The sequence below is a fragment of the Ambystoma mexicanum genome, chromosome 4p (assembly GCF_040938575.1).
Source record: "Ambystoma mexicanum isolate Mex_15411 chromosome 4p, UKY_AmexF1_1, whole genome shotgun sequence".
NCBI classification, from domain to species: domain Eukaryota; kingdom Metazoa; phylum Chordata; class Amphibia; order Caudata; family Ambystomatidae; genus Ambystoma; species Ambystoma mexicanum.
This window is the reverse complement of record NC_090927.1, coordinates 1164770880-1164793736: the sequence shown is the minus strand read 5'-3', so window position 1 is coordinate 1164793736 and position 22857 is coordinate 1164770880. Positions and strand designations below refer to the sequence as shown.

The 22857-nt window shown below is 45.5% G+C and overlaps 1 protein-coding gene across 3 annotated transcripts in view; it reads left to right on the top strand.

The window, feature by feature from the left end:
• Positions 1-22857, top strand: part of SYNE1 (spectrin repeat containing nuclear envelope protein 1) — a 1651720-nt gene that overhangs the window by 386610 nt on the left and 1242253 nt on the right. Inside the window, exon 1 of one of the 3 annotated variants that reach the window (XM_069606785.1) lies at positions 10835-10935. The exons of the other annotated variants lie outside the window; for them this stretch is intronic. Within the exon in view, the coding sequence (XP_069462886.1) occupies positions 10896-10935 (40 nt within the window). The 5' untranslated portion in view covers positions 10835-10895. Of the gene's footprint in view, positions 1-10834; positions 10936-22857 lie in introns of those variants that run through there. 3 annotated transcript variants of the gene reach the window in all.

Here is a 22857-nt window from a genome sequence, read left to right as displayed (position 1 = left end):
TTGTTCCCTATTTGATATGATGATGTTAACATGTACACAGAACAAACAATAAAACAAGGACGGCCAGCATGATCATGTGTGAAAGAGAGAGAGGGGGGGGGGAGAGAGACACACCAAGACGTCACTGTGTGGAGAGAGTACAGTCCTCGGAAAGCAGGTACCTGACTGTCAATGTCAAAAGGACATGACAAATACAAATGTGCTTAATGAATTAGCGTCACCTGAAACTGGAAGCTACAATTAGGGTGGGACGCGGCTAGCAACCATTCAACCATGCAACGCGTGGCTCGCTCCACTGCTGCACGGGTTCCACCACAGGCAGCCAATAGCAGACAGGGAAAAGCAGTGCTCAGAACGCGGCGCTTTGCCACGCAGCCACCGTTAGCACTTACATTAACTTTGTTTTCATACACTGCGATTGAACTACAGTAAAAGTCTATTTGAAGGGACCATTAGTATGTCATGTATTTTTTTTTTTTTTTTTAAAGATGCCGGGTTGTTTGATACCCACAGTCCACCATACTGACAAAGCACCTGAGGCATTTAATGGGGCGGTGCACCAGTTTAAATGATGGGCTGGCGCCCCGCCTGCATAAACTGGTGTTGGGCACAAGCATCCAACACAAAGGTGTGATAGGCTCCCAGCATCCACGTGACTGGTGGGAGCACGTGACACCATTCTGGGCCATTAAAGGGGCCTTTATTTGGAGCAGGGCGAAGGCAGCGTCCAATGACATTGCAGAATCCGCGAATCAGTCCTAGAAATAGCATGAGCTAGAGTCGGGGCTGCCAGCTCAGGATGTGAGGTCCCTGGAGGGGAGCCGTGGTTGCACCCGGTCAGTTCTTCAGTGGGCACTGCTAGGCATCGTCATGAACATTGGGGCACTGGGGATCAGACTAAGCCACACCGTCGCCTGCCGAACTCTGTGCTTTGCTCCGTTGGCCCACGTGGACCTTCATAGCGATTTCAGACTTGGGGCCCGATTCATAGAATATTTGCTCGTTTCAAAGTGACTCTGCACTGCCGACACAAACCCTTATTCATGGAACCATGCAAAGTGTATTTTTGCATTGCCAAGTCCAGGCAAAGGCATGTTGTACTGCAAAAATGACTATGCGCTGACTTTGTATGGGCTTTGTACTCCAAAAATACACTTTTGCAAAGTCACTTTTCAGCAGTGCAAATTCACTTTGAACCGGGCCAATATTCCATGAATCGGGCCTTTAGTATTCTTGGGGAGAGCTCTTTGTTTGGCTTCCTTCCTTTATTTATTTACTTATTTATTTATTCATTATTGCGCTATTGGTTATTGCACTATTGGTTTATTACAAACCTGTCACTTTTAATTAATCAGTCACATCTACATAAAACACATTAAAAAAAAACCATTAGATTTCAGTCATATCAAAACATAAAAAACATTCTAAGAACATTTTAAACATTCCTGTCAAGCACTATGTCCAAACATTTTACAGTAGCGAAAACCAATGATATCACTTCCCTGCTTGTTAAAAGCAGCCGCCACAGGCGTTAAAGTGCTAAAGCTATCCAAAAAGCCTTGAAGTGCTTTGAGCTTAAGGTTGTTAGAGCTGTGTAAAATAGTAACAAATGACGCACATGTTCAACCGTCCCCTTTATATTACAATAGCTGCATTGCACTTCTCTCAGTCTAGTAGGAAGTCCACTTCTTTGGTTGGGAGTAAGTTCAGCCGAATCCTCATAAACTGAGTTCTAAAATAACTATTTAGGAACTTCTTCAAATATTTTGTAATGAAGCCAAATGCCCTAATTTCAAGTGTCAAATGATAAAACAATGTATACTTGTTTGCCTCCTCACCCGTTAAAACCCATTCCAATTCCCACATTTTTTTGTTTTGCCTTATTTGGGTTCCCCTTAAATCCTCTTCCGAAGCACATACTTTATCAAGTAAAGCTCTGCACCGTGCTCCCCAGTTCCTTGATAAGCCATATCTTTCATTTGCCATTTCATTTTTTAGAATATCAAATATTGGGGGCAGTGCTTCTAAGACGCAATTCCTAAATAAGGATAATGATGTCCAGTCCACCAGTGCTTTTAACGAGATCAGCCTCGGCAGTCACAGCACCCATTTCCAAAATGTACCTTCAATAACTGACCATAAATTTGGTGGAATGAAAAGCAAAGATTCTGAGCCATATGTTAATGATGTGTTATTTTTTATAGTGCCTTTATCTGAAGAGCTTTACAGAACACATGTTTACATACAATATCACCCAACTGAAATTGGTACTCATTTATTGATCTTGGAAGAATGAAGGGCTGAGTTGGCCTTGCTGGGATTTGAACCTGTGACCTGCAGATCACGCTCAGATAGCAGCAGTGAGTGCTCAACCCACTGAGCTATCTTACCGGCATGCCTCTGTAACCTTTAAGTTAGACATCTCCAATACTGGGAGGAAAGAAAAACAGCAGTATTTTTTGTCTACAATCTTCGTCTGATTTGCCAACATTTTAGCTTGGTTTTTTAGCATTTTCTCACTACGTGCCTTCAACCTAATCATATTGAAACAGACTTCCAAGTATCTAAAAGACTCCACCGGCTCTATTTGTGTTTTTCCCAAGCGCCAAGTGAACTGCAACCTTTTTCCTTCATTGAGGTTGGTCCAAGATTAGGATCTTTGATTTTTCTGTATTTATTAGCAGCTCATTTTCTGCAACATACTCTTCTAATTTCTTTATCTGCCGCTAGAGGCCGATCACCGCATACAGCAGCCATCCAATGGGTCTACCCCCAAATCTCGGTGGGAAACATTTAGCTACGATTAGTTTGTTTCCCAATTCCAAGAGATACAGATTAAACCGAGCTGGTGCTAGGGGACAGCACTGTTTAAGCCGCCGAGATGTACTTATCTCTTCTGTTAACAGAAGCAACATTTAGCCAAACCCTCAGGCTTGTGCCTTTGGGGAGTGCCTTCAGTTGTTCTAAAAGGTCTACTGGGCATTCCCATTTGGAAGGTTTTCCCCACAGCCCGAACCTTTTGACACTGTCAAAGGCCTGGAACAAATCGACAATGGCCACATAGGTCCTTGACTTGCCCTCTAAGGCTTTGCCTTATAACAGAGTTAACAGAGTGATGTTTGGGCTTGTCCTTAGGCCTCACACAAACCCTGTTTGGGAGATGTCAGTGCGTCCCGCCCTGCAGGATGACTGATTCAATCCAGTCAGTAAAAGAGACTCAAAGATTTTTCCGACAACATCCAAAAGGGCAATATTTTCGGGTCATCCCTATTGCTGTTTTTATATATTGGAACTATAACCGCTCTTCTCCAGGAGTCAGGTATGTCAGAGGCTCCTTCAGTTTTCTCTAACAAGGTGTGCACAAATTGAGCCCAGAACTCTGGTTCCTGCTTCAACATAGCGTTTGTTAGGCCGTCACGGCCCGGTGCTCAGGAAGTGCTAGCCCTCTTAATTAGTGTTACTATCTCTCCTACACTATATGAGATATGCCATTTTACCGGCTCCCTCTTTCCAAATACTCATTCTAGCTCAGCCTTGTCAGAGTATAACGTTTTAAAGTGTTACACCCACGTCTCCTCCGAGACACCATTTGTCTGCAGGGCCATTTGAGGGGTGTCATTACCCTTGATTAATTCCCAGATCTCACCAGAGTTTTTTTTTACAGATGGCTCTTAGCATTTCTTCAGCATTTTGCTGAAGCATCATAGCCTTATACCAAAAAAGCCAGTTTTTGTAGGTTTTTTTGTTTGCATGGCAGCTATCTTCGGAGCTGCGGTCATTGGTGGTTTTAGTCGTCAGAGGTCTCTCCTCAATGCTCACCTTTTTTCTTCTGCTCCATTATTATACATGTGGCGATGCTTAAACATACTACCCTGCTGGCCCTGATTTTCAACCACAAAACTCCGCAGGATAGGGGTATAATCTAACACTTTTGATGGTTCAAACCCTTTCCATAAGGACGACTATCGTGAGTTTTGAGGTACTAGGTTCTCAACATTTTATCGAGGCATTTTAGGTGGTTTCCTCCATTTACAACCTCCACATTAACAGTCATTATGGCACCCACCCTTTCGACCCCTCCCGTCCAACATAGTTTCATCACCTCAAAGGTTTTTATATCCTGAATTAAGTCCCGTGAAACAAATATATAGTTGATTATTACGGATTGGTTACCATGGGACCAAGTAGGCCTACACGGTTTTTCTCCTTTGATATGAGCATTTAAGATATGTAAATCTCTGGAATGCATTAAATCAGGCCTCTTCTTTGCGATGGACTTAAGTGGATAGTCGTGTCCTGGTTAACTTCTCCCATTCTGTTTAAACATGTGAGATTTAAGTCTCCACGGGCTAGAATGGAAGCTTTGCCTTCCATCACATATGCTTCGTCAATCAGGTCGGACACCTTCTGAATAAAATCTGCTTCTTCGACTGCTATTGGGTTCCAGTAAATGTTGATTATTGTCATACCTATCCTTTGAATTATTGTCACTGATCCGAGTGGGGGATCCCAATGCATTACTACTCGCAGAATATGTGTTCTGGCGTTTTTCCTGAACAGTTTACTTCTAGGCTAACTCCGTTGAGTAGTCCAGATGTTGGTCTCCCTTTTGGATCACCAGAGGATGGGTTTAGAAGAACTGAGTAACCTTCTAGACTACATTGGGCAATGATGACACGGGTCAATAAAATGCTTAGAATTAGTTTCAATCCAGCATGAAGTTTTATACAAGAAGACACATTTATTATAGCCATTACATTTCGACACCGACCCAACTCGCTGATGTTTTGCTGCATTTTTAGGGGAGGTCTGGAGTTAGGGTATATCTATTTTGTATTTTGGGGGTTGGTGAAGGGGCGGGGACACAAAAGAGGGGAATCTGGGGCATGCCCCCCCCTTAAGAAATGCCATATGAAATGCAGGGAAACAGCTGCAATGAGTTGGTCACCTACGACTTGCACCAGACCATACAATTCAGCATATTTATTTTGTTAAGTAGCGCTTTGCAGGCTGCTTTGACTACCTATTCTGTACAGTTAACAAACAGAGCCTTAGGGAACTTGACTAATCTGTTTTTTTATTCAAAGAAAGGAAGGGGTGCGCGAGTCATCCCGTTCATTGAATGAAAATACTGCGCAAAGATGGCCACCATGGTTGAGGAAGGCGGGGCTCCGCACAGAGCCCTTCTTCCATTTCCATGGCAGACAAACAGCACAAGAAGAGAAGTTGTAGCCACTGCAGCAAAAAGGTAAGTGGGAATTGGGGGTCAAAATTACTGCAGCGCGGTGGGGGGGAGATGGCGTGCTGCAAAGCCGGCGATCAGGCGGACCGGAACGGGGGCTAGATTGGGAGTATCATCCCATGTTTAGAGCCTCCTGATTGGCCGGCTCCCACCCACAGGGTGATGATTATTTTGCCTCCCTCAGTCTCTTCTTGGTGCTACTGGTTGCACACATTACTTATGTTCTCAGGGCTATACAGAGTATAGTGCGTATGTGCCCAGCGCTGCAAAAATAAACAACCCTCTCATGAGCAACCCAAGGGAATTGCATTCATTGGAACATTCACGAGCTAGACCTTTGCAAAAGAGGTGTATCTGGGGATGGAGCACCTCACACTGTCCAGGTTGGTCTGTAAAACAGATAGGTGTGTTTGACGAGAGGATAGCGATCTCCTCTCAACATCCATACAAAATATTGTATGAGAGGACAGAGACTCCCTGTGGTGAGGTTTTCCCTTTCAGTTGCCTCAGGTATGTTATGTTAGGTCAGGATATGTTATGTAATGCTACTCAGCTTTTATACTTTGCCAACCATAGTAGTCTTACAGAACCAAGGTGTATCCGAACTGTGGCTTATTGTGCCCACGCCCAGGGTAACCAGGCCTTTTTCTGGGGAGAAAATGGAGCAGAAGGGAAGTATATGATGGGAGGAGGAGAATGTGGGTACGACAACACAAAAAGGAAGGGTAATGAACAAGGAGGAAGAAGGGGCATATTTTGTGATAGCTTGGTGCATGTTAATCCAACTACCGTGGGTCTTGGCTCAGGATTGCAGAAAAAAACAGCATATTCTAATGTGAATGTAGGTAACACTGCGTATGTGAGGCGGTTTTAGGCAGTTCATACCACGTGATGTTTGGCTGTGTAATAGGCTTCAGATGTGCTCAAGCGGGCCCTTGTGTGTATGGTGGCTTTTTGCTCTGGTTTACCTTAAATTTACCAAAGGTAAACTTCAGATGAATAATTCAGGGACCGCCAAAACTAGAATCCAGGCGTGGCCCAGTGAAGAATACGCTGTTTGCAAGAGGAATGCAGACAGATAACAGCAGGGGGGCTGGGACACATATCCGAGATTCCAATATATGGTGAAAGCCTGCAACTGTTAATAATAACACGTCTGAGTGATTTACTTGAGCCAGGCATCAAGTGACTTCCTAGTGATTACATTAAGCCAAAGAATCAAAGAAGCAGTGTCCCTGGAGCGGCCTTTAAGAGCCAGAATGTTGTGTTTAATGTTCTAGTGATCTGAGTATTTCCCTGGGGGGTGATATTGATATTGATGTTTTATTTCTATCGCGCTCGTACACAAGTGTTTCAGAGCTCGACAAGGCAAGGGAGGGGAACAGGGGAGAACAAAACAGCGATCTTACTAGGCCCAGTGACATTGAGAACGTGCAAGTGCATGGGAGAGGGGGAGGTGAAAAGTGCATGCAAGGGGGGAGAAGTGGAAAGTGCAGAGCAAAGGAGAAACAGATAAATAATAATAAATAAATAATAAAGGCAAGAAATGGTGGTAGGGTAGCCAGAAAGTGGCAAGTGCTGAGTTTAAGGCAGCAGACAGGGTAGGTCTGATAAGTGCAGGAAGAAAAGGGGGGGCTGTATGGGTACAGATACAGACCCCAGTGCAAGTGGTGGCCCGGAGGCAGTGCGGGAGGGTGGCAGGGTGAGCAGGTGCCAAGAAGGGGTTTGGGGCCTTCCTGAAATGCATGGGTTCAACCAATAGACCAGGGAAGAGGGGAGCACTCCCTCTTCTGCTTACTCACCAGGTTCTATGTACAGGAAAGCTGGGAGGGGATGCAGGCACACTTAAGGGGTGGGTTTTCAACTATTCTGCGGGAGGAAAGCCCTGGACTGGGCTGCTTTGAATTTCTTGAAGCCTGGCAGGAGCTGTAAGGGGTGCGAGTAGCCGTGTGGGTGGTTAGATTCCTCTTGGGCTTAGTCTCCGCTCTTCTGGGAGTTAATCTGCATAATCCAGCCTTGCCTCCCCTTCGCAACATGTGCTGCAGTTACCATGTCCTTTTAAAAGGGCAGGAGGGAGTTCTTAGCTTTAGCAGGGCTGTAGAGCCTCCTTACCAGCTGGCATGTGTAGGTCTACTTTCAGCATTATGTTTCATGAACCATGTGTAGTTTACGCGTATTCATATATTTATTTGAGTGTTCGTGGAGTGCTACAGGGCGCCACCATATGGCTGCTTCAAAGCACTTGTCAGCTTCGCACAAAGCAGCATGATATGACACGACGAATCATACAAGCTATTGCAACAAAATGATGGCCAGAAAATGAGAGGGGGTGAATAAATGAACTAAATAACAATGAAAATGGGCCAAAGTACCTTAAAACCAGAAAATGTCATTAAAGTTAAAAAATGGAAATAGTGAAGGGATTTTTGAAAAAGAAAAAACACACAGGTGCAGTAAATGACAAAGTGAAACTACATCACGCAGGTGAGGGGCAGTCGGAGTTGACACGCCAACAAAAACAGCATTAAGGCGTCCATTAAAAAGACCAATTTCCAAGATAACGTTTCTGGCAAAGATGCATTTGAGAAAAAAACACATAGATCCTAACATGCCAACACCATGACATGGTGTCCCATAGCACAGCATCCCAAACCTTTAAACTAATTGTGGAGCTTTGCACTTTACAGAGTATGGAAGTCAGGGACGTCATTTCACCAAAATGCCAGGGGTAGCGGAAGTGACATCACACGACCCTTGACCCGTGGTGACATCACAGGAAGTGATGTCATTTGATCCCACCCCGAAGTGATATAGCGGGATGCGATGGAACGTGACCTTTCACCCGTTGACAAAACAGGAAGTGCTATCACATAGCATTGTACACTACAAAAAATATGGTTACGATATCACTATAATGTGATGTACATTTCATGCAAGAATGGATCGCTATATATGTATCGTTAAGATCAGTGTGTATAGGCCCATATTACCAAATTACTGTGAATGCAAGCACCATGACCAAATGATAATGATGTGTTATTATATAGCAATTACGCTTAAGCGCTTTATATAGAGAAAATACATACCCAATATCACCCAGCCGGTGTTGGTACTCATTTATCGACCTCAGAAGAATGAAAGGCTGAGTTGAAGCGTTTAAGAACAGACTAAATCAGTGACTCACCCCCTGAAGTGTGCCTGAAATAAACTTTTAATGAGTCTATCGATTAGTGTATAGAATTCCAGAAAGACACATTATTTGGTATTCCTGTTCTTTCTTATTTAGGGTGAGTGCTGAAAGTGTTAGACTTGTGGCACTCCTGTTCTTCTTTTTCTTCTTTTTTAAGGGGCTTTAACATGAAAGCCAGCCACTTCACAAGTAAAGAGCCACATGGTGCTGGCCTCAGCCTATGAGCTTGCATTACAAAAAAAAAATGTTTAAAAAAAACCTTTTTTTTTCTTTTTTTCTAGAGGTCGCAAGGGTGACCACAGACGTCGCAAGGGAGACCTCAGAGGTTGCAGTTGCGACCTCTGGCGACCCCTAAATGACGTCCCTAATGGAAGTATGGTAGTATGAAATTGGGAGCAATTACTTCCAATCTATGAATTTTGACTGCTAGAGATGTTTAAGTTTTTGGAAACTGTATGCTTTAGAATAATATAATGATTGCTTGTATGAATGAGTTTAAAGTTTCTCTTTTTAACTTTTGTTGTAAAATATTAGTTGTTTTTGTGTAAAGTTCATTGAACTGAATCACAATAAATAAATAAAATAAAAACAAGATGGAACTCATGCCTGTTGTAAAATTGCACAAATCCTTATCCAGGGCAAATCCATTTTTCTGGGCATGACACGGTGGTACTCACCCCTCAGCAGTTTAAGGACTAAGTGAAAAGGCCAGTGCATTGTGTGGCGGCTATCGTGGGAAAACTGGATCCGCTCCAGTTTTCCCACGATAGCCGCCACAAAATGGAATGCCCTTCCGCCCAACCTAAGAATGATTGAGTCCCACCAAGCCTTCCGCAAAGCAATCAGAACACAACTCTTCATCTAATACCAATCAATTGTTTTCTTATGTCTACTCAGGGGCGTTGCTAGGGGGGGGGCTAAGGGGGCTATAGCCCCTGATCTTTTGGTTGTAGCCCCGGAAAGAATCTCAGGGGCTACAGCCAAAAGACTAGCTAGCCCCCAGTCCCAACAGTTCCGACATCAGAGTAGCCCCGGGTCTTTTCCAGACCTACCAACTCCCCTGTGTCTACTAAAATATGTATATGTACTAATGATTAATTGTGTACCTGCAACTAAGAGACCTCTCGGTCACATGTAACCTTGTCAACCGAAAATGCTTATACATTTCATGCAACAAGCGCCACGATGCCTCTGGGCTGCAGGTGCGCTATACAAATGCAAATAAATAAAATCAGCATCTTCAAGGCAGCCTCCACTCGTTCTCCTCGGCTCTGCATCTTGCTTATAGACCTGACTCATCACTATCGAATCGGCCGTGTGGCTGTAGTTCTTGTTAAAAAATTGCATTTTTACACTTTTTTTCTCCATTTTTGTATTTAATGTGTTCTAGTTCACAAGAAACGTTTCACATGGCATAAGCATAAAACTCCAATCTTTGTTGCAAGCTTGAGTCTGAAATGCTCCATCACATGTCATCCTTAACTTATAGAGGGGCCTAATCACCAGTGTGGTACTGTTGTAAAAAAAAAAGTTGCCAGCAACAGGATTACTGCCACTTCTACTGCACAGCCAACGTCTGTCTTTTGAGGTAACATGGATGATAAACCGGAACCAACGGCCGTTTCTATGAGGATTTTTAACAATATATTTTCAGGTTAATTTATCATGATTCATTTATTTTAAGTCAGATCTAATAAACATAGTACTTCAGTTCTTGAAAGCTAAAGTATTGACAAATAATTGTGGCTTGATATACAACTGGTTCTGGCAATTGATGCGTTCATGTGCCTAAATTGCAAACTGTGCTCAAATCACGGCTTCACCACTTAACCAAAATGTGTGATCCTGGACAATTCCTTTAATCGCACCATGCCTTACCTACCAAAATGATCAGTCACTAGATTGAGGTGATTCTGGTCCGTGTTATCATTTGGTTCTTACAAGTCTGCGTGTATTACATGAAACCTTACCTTAGGCCTCGTTTTGGAAAATAACGTAGATGGTTGTGGTGATGTTTTCATCGGTTAAAAGGAACTACATTCATTTTATACCTGGAATGTTTGTTTGGCCCACTCTTTTGGCTTCGCCACTGGTGGCCTTCGCCCTGATTACCGGTCTAGGAGGTATTGTGTAGCATGCCCTGTCCGCGTTGCCTCGGGCTTGAACCCCCTGAGTTGTCGGGGTGATTCCAGCGTTAAACTCCCGGCACATTGTATTGCGCGGCAATCGGCAGCAGCCATCTAAGGAGCCCTGCAGTTCATTTGGAGCCAGGGGCTAGAGGAGGAGGAACGAGAGGAAGAGCGGACGGGCGCACATACAGAAGGGTTGCCACGGCAACGGGCCGCGGACCATGCCGCTGGTTGGCCGCAGGTTTCCTTGGTAAAGGCCGTGTTTGGTTTGGATGCTGAAGGGCTAACATCTGAGCCTCGCGGACGCACGGCGCATTCTAGGAGGAGGGCAGCCATGAAGAATATTACTCTGCTGGCGATCAGGCAGAAGAAAGGTAAACTCTTCATCCGCGTTTCTGTAGCGGCAGCGAGGGAGAGAGGGAGGGAGGCGGGTTGGCAGCCACGAGCCGTGATTGTGCAGAGCAGGCGGGAGTGCTAAACTAAACGGATCTGCCTTCACAAGCTAGCACGCAGTTAACCTGGCGGAGATTCTGCGTACTAGTTGTTTAATGTACATGTGCGGGTCCTTCCGGTACACAATGTTATACTGACGTCACATCCAATAATTACAGAAACTTACTTGTGTAAATTGAAAAGTAACCAGCCCTTGTGCGAGGGGGAGTGCACGCGAACAGAGGACATTATATACATTGGGGTCAAAGTGCAGCATTTTTTTTTGTTAACATGTCACGCTGGTGGTTTACTTGAAGAGGCTTCGTGCCTAATTCACAGAAGTATTTTTTTTGATGTCAAAAAGCAATTTCAAAAGCTCTGTGAATTATGATATTGTCCTCCCTTTCACCCCTGCGCTACTGTTTGACACCACACGACACGGACGCACAATGGGCGCTTGCGTGCATTGGGGCGCGCTGTGCGATAGTAAGGACTTTCCAGAATGGCGTCACGTTCCAGAATGGTAAATAGAGCTTACATGTTGGCACTCGCGGTAAATACAACCTTGTTTCCTTGTGCACGGCTGGGTGGGCATCGGGTTGCGTTGCCGAAGCACTTTCAGTGCCATTGGCTCACGTCGGCGTCACCTAGGCACGCTGTTTACGTGCACCCTTGACGTAACGTTAGCCTTACTACGTGTAAATGGGCCTACTTCGGGATTAGGGTAGCACTGCTTTTAGCCTGTATTCTTACTCCACTGGCAAAACAGTACATTGGGTGACTACTGTAGGACCAAGTGCAACGTCACGCGATCAATTAAGACAGGAATGGTTGCCATGGTTTAGCATGCTGAGGTCTGAGCAGGGCCACCACATCTGGAAGAGGTGATAGAGATAGCTGCAAATGTTAAACAAAAACAACTTGCCCGTCCACCGTCCAAGGTGTGCATGTAAATGAGCGAGAATTAGGTGAATGGGATGTTTAAATGAGTGTGTGAATGTGTAATTGTGTGTAATTGTGTGTGTGTGTACGCGCATGCACGCTCTTAGGTGTAATGGTGAGCTGCTACCATTTGGTGCTTGGGCCCAGTGGTCGAAGTGAGCGGGGGCGGTCGGGAGCGGTGCTCCTCTACTTTTTTAAATTACCTTTTACAGCTCTGATATTTTTATTTTAAAAAGAAACCGTTCCGGAATGGTTTCGTTTTAAAATAAAAGTGTAGGAAGAAGTTGAAACCTTCACTTTCAGTGCACTGCACTGAACGTTCCCTTAAAAAGCAGGTGCAAGTGTTTGGGAGTATTGTATGTGGGAGGGGGCGTGGTGATGGGGTTTGTGGGGAGTGGGTGCAGGCCAGCAGGGAACATAGTTCCAGTACTTCTTTTCGTACACTTGAACCGCTGCTTGGGCCCCACACTAGACAACCTTTGGGGTAGAACAGAGGGGCCGGAGCCTCAAAGTTTGCCCACCCATTTTCTGAAGTGGCCCCTTCCATCACCAGTTAGCCACCCTCCCACCCCCGAAATGTAGGTTTTGTTGCGCCCCTGCCCCTCCTGTCCAGTCAGCTTTAGTGATCAATTTCAACAGTGGGATAATAGAGAAAAACACTCCACTGATCCAGGCGACATGCACATCTGATGAGGCAGATCAGTCACTGGGTTGAGTGCACACCCCAAGACAAGTTCACAAGTTCAAATCAAACAGGCTTTCACAAAGCAGTAAGAAGTGTCTTTAATGCATGGTATACCACTTCGCAAAAACCTCGAAAAGGTTCTAATGTTTGAATGCCACCAGGACCCACTCAGCCTTTCACCCGCGCCTAAGGTTAATGGACTGCATTCCTTGAGGGGCTATTGACCATTTATTTGCTATTGAGTTCTTTGTGAGGAGGCATTAGCCCACAAATAATATTTAAAATTAGCCAAAAATAGAAAGTGCTAATAGAGAGCACTTTCATTGCAATACAACTTTCCTTTTCTCAACCCTTGCTCTGCATCCCTTAGAAGCGGTTTGCAGTACCATGCCTGTGTGTGCCTGAAAAAGGGCACACGTTGTCAATACCAACAGATTAATCCAAATGAAGGAATGCATGCTGTGAAGTGAGTTCATTCTCAGCCCTGTTGGTGGTCTCAACAAAACAGACGGCGGGCGAAGGGGAGGGTGGAACATTGCAAATACCTAGGTTTTGGAATTTACACTAGGGGCGAAGGACTTGGGGCTAGAATAGCTGAATTAGGCCTTGTGCAAAAAAAAAAAAATGTAGCAAAATAATTTAGCGCCTGTTTTCCTGGTTAAATAACAGGAAATAACATGATGGTGGCGCCCGCCTGTAACCCTAGCATGAGGTGGGGAGGCGGAGTTGTGGGTGGGGGTACGTGGCTGCTGTTCGCCGTCCACTGGTGATCTGCGCTAGGGCTATTCTTGAGTATATTCTGTGTAATCCCGAGAGAAAGGACTTGTTTCTGGGCCTTGTTCTGGTTCTGTCAAGTGGGATCAACGATGTACACGAGCAGCGAGCTGGGCCTCACAGATACAACCTCTAAAAACAAAACAAAAATAGGAATTGGAGCAAACAAAGTTTACCCCAATCCGTATCATCTAAAAATGTGAGCACACTATTTTTCTTACCATGTTTGCTCTATAACATCAAAAGAAACACAGCAAATGCATTTCTTTTGATGTTATGCAGCAAACAGTGCTAAATACACTTGATATGATATGTTATTTATAACGCGCTTAATACCCAAAGGTTTCTAAGCACGGACCTGGGGATCGAACCTATGTTGCTCCGTGTCGTCTTGCTTCCAAGGTGAGCACGTTGCCGCTGAGCTATCCTCCCGAGACTTGCTCATTTTGTTTTGCTCCTGTGCAATCTGGTCACTGGTGCTAAATGCACTGGTCGATTGTTTGCACCGGTGCAAACGTATGATAATCTACCCCCTGATAGCCTTCCACTTGCAGCCCTGACCCAAGACCGATCTTCATTCCCAGCGTCGCGAGTAAGTACAATGACTTCTAGAGCGCAGACTGCATATCAAATCGCCTCCATGTGTGGGTGCAAACACCTTCCCAGTGTGGTGACTGAAACCCGAGAGAGGACTCAAAACCCAATTGATTACCTTGGAAATCCAACTCAAAACAGCTTGACAGGCCGGTCAGACCGGGACAAAAAGTCCCAGGCAACAAACAAAAAAGGGTGTCCCACATTCATTCACAAATCGCCATTCATATCGTATGTCTGTATTCAGTGCTGGCGATTGGGCCGACTCTCGCCGGATCCGAAATCCGGCACCAGATGTCTAGCCGGATCCAGTGGTGGCCCAACTGGATCAACCACTCAGTTGCACACTCACCCACCCACTTAGAAGGCTAGGGCTCAGCACTCAAACATGTCTTTTTGAGTTTAAGCAATAAGTATAGATATGTAGTGACTTTCTCTATCTCTCTCTATCTCTCTCTCTCTCCTTCTCTCTCTCTCTCTCTCTCTGTCGCTTTCTTTCTCTCTCTCTTTCATTCTCTCTTCTTCACCCTCTCGCTCTCTCTCTCCCCCCACTCTTTCTCTGTATCCAACTCCCTCTCTCTTTCTTTCTTTCTCTCGCTCTCTCTCGCTATGGGCATCACTTCTGCAGGAAAATGCTGGTGCCGTGTTACATACATGCACACTTTTCCATTCATTGCAGGAGATACTAGCCCAGTGCTGGTTTTAACTTTGAATTCTGGGACTTGTAGTCCTGGCTTTATAATGGCGAAAACCAGGACTACAAGTCATAGAATTCGAAGTAAAACCAGCAACGGACTACTGACTCCTGAGTGGAATGGATAATGCTGGCATGTATGGTTTAATAGTGCATCAGTGTAGTGGTAAGTCTGCCCAAGGCTATTTGACTTCAGGTGACTTGCTATGTAGAGACACCCTCCTATGCAATTGGGGCAAGAGTTGGTCTTTAGGGCCAATGTGGCACCCACTGGTGCAGTCCTACTGGTTGCACCCTGGGAGGGTCACTAGAATTGGCTTATTTTGCGCCGGCCATGAGTGTATCTGCATTTCAGATCCAAAGAGTATTCTCCCTCGCTGTGCATCACCTGGAACGGCTCTGATGATGGTGGTAATGGCCTTTCCTTCCCTGAGTAGAAGAAAATGCTAACCCACAGGGATGGACGCATCCCAGACTAACCCACAGGGATGGACGCATCCCAGACTAACCCACAGGGATGGACGCATCCCACACACCGACAATGCGGCATGCCTATGCTGAGAAACGGTATGTCTTGCACGCTAAGGAAGTAATACACGATCATTTGGGAGCCTGCAGGCAAATATTCCGCCATAGGAAATCTAAGCAATTATAGCAGTACCAGAAGTCAGGTTGAGCCCTACCAGGAGTGTTTTGCGCTACTCTAAAACATGCGAATGACTCCAATATTGCGCAGCTAGCCTGGCTGCGCAATATGTGTCTTAGTTATCGGCCATCGCTTGACTAGGCTGGAAGCGCGCCTTTAGCTGATAGGCTAATTGAGTGATTGTATCCCATGAAAAGGACACAGCTGCGCATAAGGCATAGGCCACGAAGCGATGGATGCCAAATGGTGATCTAGTTGGTGGCCATTATCGCGTTGTCTTTTTTGGCACATTTTGAATTTTGTCAACAAAGGACACAGGGGTGGACTGGCAACCAAAAGAAATAATGTTCATAGTGGACCCATAACACACATTTTCAGCAAGCCCAACCCTTTTCCTAGGAGAACCTTTGGAAATAAAAGAGGCCCAGGGTGCAGAGGCCTACCAGGAAATCTCCAGAGCTCCATACAGGCCAGTCCACCCCTGCAAGGACAGACCTGGATGGCAGGAGGCCGCCCCGCACGGTGCAGGATGGCAGTCGCCGGTAACATGGTGCGATGAGAACACACGTAGATGTGGTTTTGCAGCAGCTGGTGTTGCTATTGCCTTCCTAAAGACGCGTTGATTATTGACTAGTTTATATCAAAAACCGAAGAAAAAAAATCTAATCCGCACAGCAGGGTCTGGACACTTTACAAAGACAAAGCATAGAGGCGGAGGGACGCCGTGGGCTGCACATTGCTCACGACGGGGTGGGGCATAAGATTGTCTCGGGCACTAGTGAAAAAGTGGTCCACAGTGGCAAATGGCAGGCAATTCAGTCCTTTTGTGAAAAACTGTTTGAATAGTAATGCAAATTGGGCAATGTAAAGAATATTTATTCAATAAATCTGGTCAAAACTACTAGCCGCATGGTGAAGGAACTCATCAAACGGCCCACATTGGCCAAAAGAAGTGGCCAACTTTGACCAAATAAACTGGTAACACACTAGCATTTTGCGTTTTTGATTTGGGCATTGCCCTATAGGCCAGTCCGAGCCTGGCTCATGACCTTTCCAGCTACGATGCCAATAGCTGATAGAAAGTTTGGAAGGAAGGGATCCCAGTTTTAAAAACGTATTTCTCTATTAAGGCTTTATTTCACCCGAAATAGTGCCCAGCAGAAAGTTATCGGATGCTCTTGTGTGCCCCCTGTGTACTGACGAGTGCAGGTATTACGCAACTTGTTGGTGAAACAGGGAGGCACATATGGTGCGGTATTTTGATCTTCATACCCTTGTTATTTTTTTGCTCCTAGTCGCACACGATCTGTTGGTGGGGATAGTAGTCAAAGTCAAACGTGTATGAGCACACATTAGCCTTAATGGTCTCGTGATTCCCTCCTTTTGTCTTTTTCTTGCATTGTGATTTGCTGAAAGGAGAAAGTTCTGCGTGCGCCTTAGCTGCAACTGGCTTCCTCTGTTGACATTTTAATGGAACGAGTCCCAGGTGTCCAAGGCTTCACAGAACAGTGTTTGTTGTGCTTCAGTTTTGTATTCTGTACTTTTAATTATTGTTATCGCTTGTATTGGCGTGAGATGTATTGTTGTCTCTTTGTCAAAGCGTGAAGTATAGTGGGCCATTTTAGACTGCACTTGGCCTGTGAATTCCGCAGTACTGAAACTGGAAGGGAGTAGACCCAAATGCGTGCATGCATGTGAGTAGGCATGGCGGGTAAATGCATTGCACTTATCTGCGCGCGCAAACAGACACAGCCCACTCAGCCCACTCCCAATTATGTTAGCGCTTTGGTGGCTTAATCAGCAATCACGAAAGACACTTGGCAGGGGATATCATTCCAGCTCAGCAAGTGACAAACACGTGTGATTCTAGGACAATCACTCTGCGCCCGCGGCTCAAAGTGTAAATATGTAAAAGTGAACTGCACATTTTGCTGTCTGGTGCTGTCCCAATGAAGCAGTGGCACCTCAGACCCCATCATTCCTGGTGCCTGTAATCTGGTCTAATATGGACTCAGTACTGTTCAGTGCACACCACCTCATAGGAGAATGTCTCCTGCTACAATAACCAGGGGTCAAGTCCCAAAAAAAGAGGAGGGGAGACTTCTTCACATACCAATTGAATGTGGTGTCAACAGAAATTAGCATATCAAGGTGAACTCAGAAAAAAGTGGGGGGACTTCTGAAAAAAGTGGGGGACTCCATCCACCCGCGTGTACCCTCGACTTTAGCCTTGACTCTGTGAATAGTTTTGCTGCTCCTTGGAGTGAGGGCCAACCTGCACCTGTGCAAAACGTACATGTCCATTGGGCCTCAGTCCCTGTGTGCTGGTTGGCATCGTGCATGTTTCACCCGAAGCCCTGTGCGGGGCTTCAGCGTGAGCACCTACCAGTGTGCGAGGAAAGGACCTGTAGCTGGGGTTCCTTTGGCAAGTTAGCGGGTCCAGGCTTAAGTTGTAAATGAGTAGGGAACACTAGCATGTCAGTGATGCCTTGTAAAGCAATTAGGACCCTCTGAGAGCTGCGTTGTTTGAAAGAAATGCAACATCAATATTGATAGATGTGCTTAAGATCATTTTTGGAGCGCGCTGTTAAACACGCGGCAGAACGGCGGGGGTAACAACAAAGAACCACACACCTTGTGGGCTGTGGGGCCGATTCTAAAGAATCAAACAAGCACAAGCTGCCGGAAATGCCCAAAAGTTCACCCACCTCATTGGTGGTGCAGCAAAACCTACATTTTGGGCGGGGTTGACTGGTGATAGGCAAGGCCCCAAACTGGAGGATCGGCCCCCTGTATTCAAACCCAGGGGTTGTCCGGCGTAGGGCCCACGTTAGTGTAATATGCCAGTGCGGGTAACCAAGTGATTGGATTTAAAGATAACCTACACATTAAGTTGCTAAAAAGCAACCACCAGTGGTCCATCCGGTAGTACAGTGTGCCACGACCCTTCCCTCTCCCACCCATCCCTCCTACTCCTACTCTCTACCCACCAAAATCAGCTCCTCGGCCCAGCATTGCACATAAGAGCGTGCGCACACACACATACATTTACACAACATTCACTCAGTCATTTAAAAAAACCATTCACTTGCACCCCGATTCACTGCACACACGCTCATTCACGCGAGCACCCAGTCCCCCTTCCTCATGCACTCCTTCACACACACCTTACATAATGCATATACACACTCGTTGCACACATGCATGCATACATATTGAGCTGACATACAACAATGCTTCCCCTCTGATGTAAAAGGGCACATACGTTGTTATATGTTGTCTCGAATCTGTGGGGAGAGGCTGATGTGTGCATTTGATTTCTGTCAGGCAGAGAAGTGACAGAAGTCTTCCCTGAAGATAGCAGCTTTTGAAGTTCTGCTGCGTTTGTGCAAATCCATTTTTCTACACGAACACAGTAAAACTAACGCCACCAGTTTCAGGAAAGACTCCTCCCCACCCCCCCCCCACTTTCTGCTTAACAAAAAGCAAGTGCGCACATCAGCAACCCTCTCCCCGCGGATGCGAGCGAACATATAACGTGTCATGTGTTCTTTCGGTTGTATACAAATTGTTTGAGTTACAATTGCTCGAATTACAATTGACTTTTTCACAATTGACCGAATTGTGAAGGTCAATTGTAACATATATGCGGGGGGAAACCCCCTGCAACCCCCCACCCAAAGCAACCCCCCAAAACCCTATATATATATATATATATATATATATATATATATATATATATATATATATATATATATATATATATATATATATTTGGTCAATTGTTTGTGAAAGGGTCAATTGTGACCCTTTAAAAACGGTCAATTGTTCATTCGAACAATTGTAAATGAACAATTCGGGTAATACCGTTCTTTCACATCCGAGGGGAGGGGGCTGAGGTGCGCACTTGCTTTTTGTTAAGCAGAACGGTGGGGAAAGCCCTGAAAGCTGCAAGTTTCAAGAAAGGCTTCCCTCCCCTCTCTGCATAACAAAAAAGTGTGGAAGCCCCGCCCCTCAACTCCCATTTCGGGGGTGAGTGGGTTGGACCCAGATTAGCTCAATGGCATTGCGTCACTGCACTTAATCCTGCCCAGTGGTCACGTGGATGAAGAGGGCAAGGAGTATCTCCATGAGCTGATCACTTCCACCTGCCGCGTGCCGGTGGAACCGGAAATCATCCCTCCCACAGCTTCCAGATCTGCAGGCCCTGAGAGCACTGCCCACCTTAGAGGAAGCCGTCCACTCATAATTACTCGGCGACTCAGAGTGCATACGCGGAGCTCACGTCTTCTTTCCCCGTCTCAAGCTTGCAGCCTTATGGATCACACTTAGGGTAACCAACCATATCTATGTACCATGGACAGTCTATAATTAAGGCCATTTGTTTATTGTCTGTGCCAACATCCTTTAGAGACACCATTTGCCCATAATTTCGTGTTTACATAGAGAATGGATTTCTGATTGGCCAGCAGATAAGAAAGACCACCGTGTCAACACCCATGACTATTCAGGCTACCTGCCATTCGGGGTGGGTGGGGGGGGCAAGGGATGCTGTCCAAGCATCAGCATTCTGGTAAACTGACATTGCCAGGGACAGGACTGACTGCAACAGCCCTCAGTGTGCATCCAAGGAGGAAACAGGTGCCATCGGATGGTGTTCTTTTGGGTCTGCAGCCACCACGGCAGCAAGGCCAAAACAGTCATCTGTGTGTGGCTGGTGGGATGCCGGGGCCAGAGTGCCCCACATATTCACACAGGGAAGCTGCCGCTCCATAACACAATATGTTCTCTGGGTGGATGCTTGGGTGTGCCTGTATGTCAGGAACGGCTGGCAAAGGTATATTTACAAAATATATTATCAACTAGATATAGGGTGTTGTTAAAATGCACCAAAGTGTGCCATTCAGGCAAACAAACTCCTTAGATTTAGAACACAGACCCCCTCCCCTCCTCTCCAGTTCCCCTCTTGAAATATCACAGGACCCTCTTTGAAATCCTTGATCCACTACTACACACTTCAATGACATCAAGGTATATCATGTGGGCATTTTTGTTTGGTGGGAGGGGAGTGCTTTATGACATTTGTTTACAGTGGCAGTGATGGCATATATTGTGTGTGCAACATGATCAAAGTGAGTTGTGGGCACAGTTTCATGAAAATGTTGCCAATGCTCCTGTGTACTGTTGGGTTCCTGGCATCTATTGGAATCCTTTCATGTGTGAAACCCTATGGAGGCAATTGCAAAGGTAGATCTGTACCAGGAGCTCAACATGCTGCTGTTCAGCTGTTAAGGCAACTTTTTAATGGAAATGAAATCCAACAGCTTCACAAGGCCCAGTGTAATGAAGTAGATAAAAGTTGAAACCTTTCAAATTAGGATTCACCGTTCTAAAGTGTAAATATTTCACAACAACTTAGGGGGTGAACCCAGAAAAATGACATATGTGTATTTCATAGAAATATGTGTTACTGTTAAAAGGTAATAAATACAAGACTAATGATTTTCCCCTCAAGCATCTTTTTAAAGCGCAAAAATTGAATCAATGGGCGGGGCAAGTCCTAGTTGATGTGAAACTATTAAATGTCCTGAAAAAAAAATCTTTGCCATAAACCATAATCAGTCTATTCCCTTGGCAAACTGCCTTGGGACATGGAAAGTCCTACGTTCTTTATACAGACTAGGCTGTGCCAAGACAGTGAATTCTTGGAGAAGTGCTGCATTTTGTTTGTATAGTTGGCAAATAATTTGTTGACACCCCTCCACTTCATGGGGCTTCTTCAAGTGTGGAGTCAGAATTCATTAAGTTAGGGCTTAATATGGCAAAACGAAGGGGCATTCAGCCCTGATTAGCAAAGTAAATGATGTGAGCTCATGGGGTCGTAGCCCAAAACATCTAGAGAGCCGCAGGTTGCAGACTCCTTTTCCAGCCAATGCTTTTACCATCTCTGGGCAGAGGGGTCCATGGCTACAATGCTGCCTTCATCCCAACTGCGACCAAAACCCTTAGCGGCTCTTCTCTGTTGCTGAAACTATCGTCCCGTGTGGATCATGTGAAAATCTCTTATGAGAAACTCCTTTCCCATTAACATCTTTCTGAATAGCATTGACAACAACATATTGAACACTGAGGAACGCCTTAAAGGGCAAGGTGTACAGAGAGGGGCCTGGGTGAACAGAATAGTCCATGTAAACCACAAAGTGGGAAAATACCTCAACCAAAAAGTGAAGGCAAAGCAAAAAGGTGAGGGCAAGAAGGTTTTGAATCAATCATTTACTAAAAAATCATAGACTGCATGCAGGGGGCGCCAATGTTAGCACCTACATGCTGTGGTGTCCCCCGCAAAAGTCCACGAGGCGGAGTAGACGAGAAAAGATCAAACGCAAAGCAAACTCGCTTTTACACCTTCCCTTTTCCACTCCAAGTCTTGGGAAGGAAAGGTGAACACTGCCTGCAAGTACGCCTTGCTGGCGGTGTGTACAAAAGGATTCCTTATGGAATCATCTCGTCTTGACCACGTGCAGAACCGAGGTGGATTCCATAGAAATCCATTCATTGTACGTCTGCATGAAAATGTCATCCAGGTGTATAACGAGGCGCACTCATAAGACAGAGAGGGAACTGCGCAGCAGAGATCTTATCTCCGCTCCGGACCCCTAATCCGTCTCCTCAGTGCTCCCAAATGAGGCGGCACGTCAAACGGGAATGCAAAAGCATTGCGCCCCGCTTTTACACCTCCATTTAACACGCTGCTTCATTTAAAATGAGGCTCAACATGTCAAACACTATACTTGATGGGGAAAGTAATCTTCCTTGGAGATAGGTTTGCTGCATGCTACATATATCACCAGCTTCCTGTTCTGCAGCAGTGGCTTCCGGCCAATGGCTGCACTCCTACACCCAGGAGATGCTTTTGTATCTTTCCTTTGCAACTCTTTATTTTGATTCTTGTGAGTAGAACAAGTTTTTTTTTTTTTTTTAGATGAATCTAATTACCTTTGTTTCTAAGTGGACCTTATCCGTAGGATTCCCAATGCAAATGTTCCCGTGAGATGCTCAGTCATGGATCGCCTCTTTGGCAGGCTGTTAGTAAACAGATGTTTAATAGCAATCGTTTCTGCTGAGTCATACGGCGCAGAGGCGCTCCCGCTGTGGCCTGGATTCATAACAGCTCCTAATAAAAACATCTTTTTATATTGTGTTTTTAGAGTTACTCGCAATATTCTTAAGTGACGCCTTTGCGCCTAGACTGACAGGCTTTCCTGAAATTAGATGAATTTTAGAGGCGCTTTTTCATAGCTGCACCCATGCTGTGTACTAGCCGCTGCTGCACCCATGCTGTGTTCTAGTCTCAGCTACACCCATGCTGTGTTCTAGTCTCAGCTGCACCCATGCTGTGTTCTAGTCTCAGCTGAACCTATGCTGTTTTCTAGTCTCAGCTGAACCCATGCTGTGTTCTAGTCCATGCTGTGTTCTAGTCTCAGCTGCACCCATGCTGTGTTCTAGTCTCAGCTGGACCCATGCTGTGT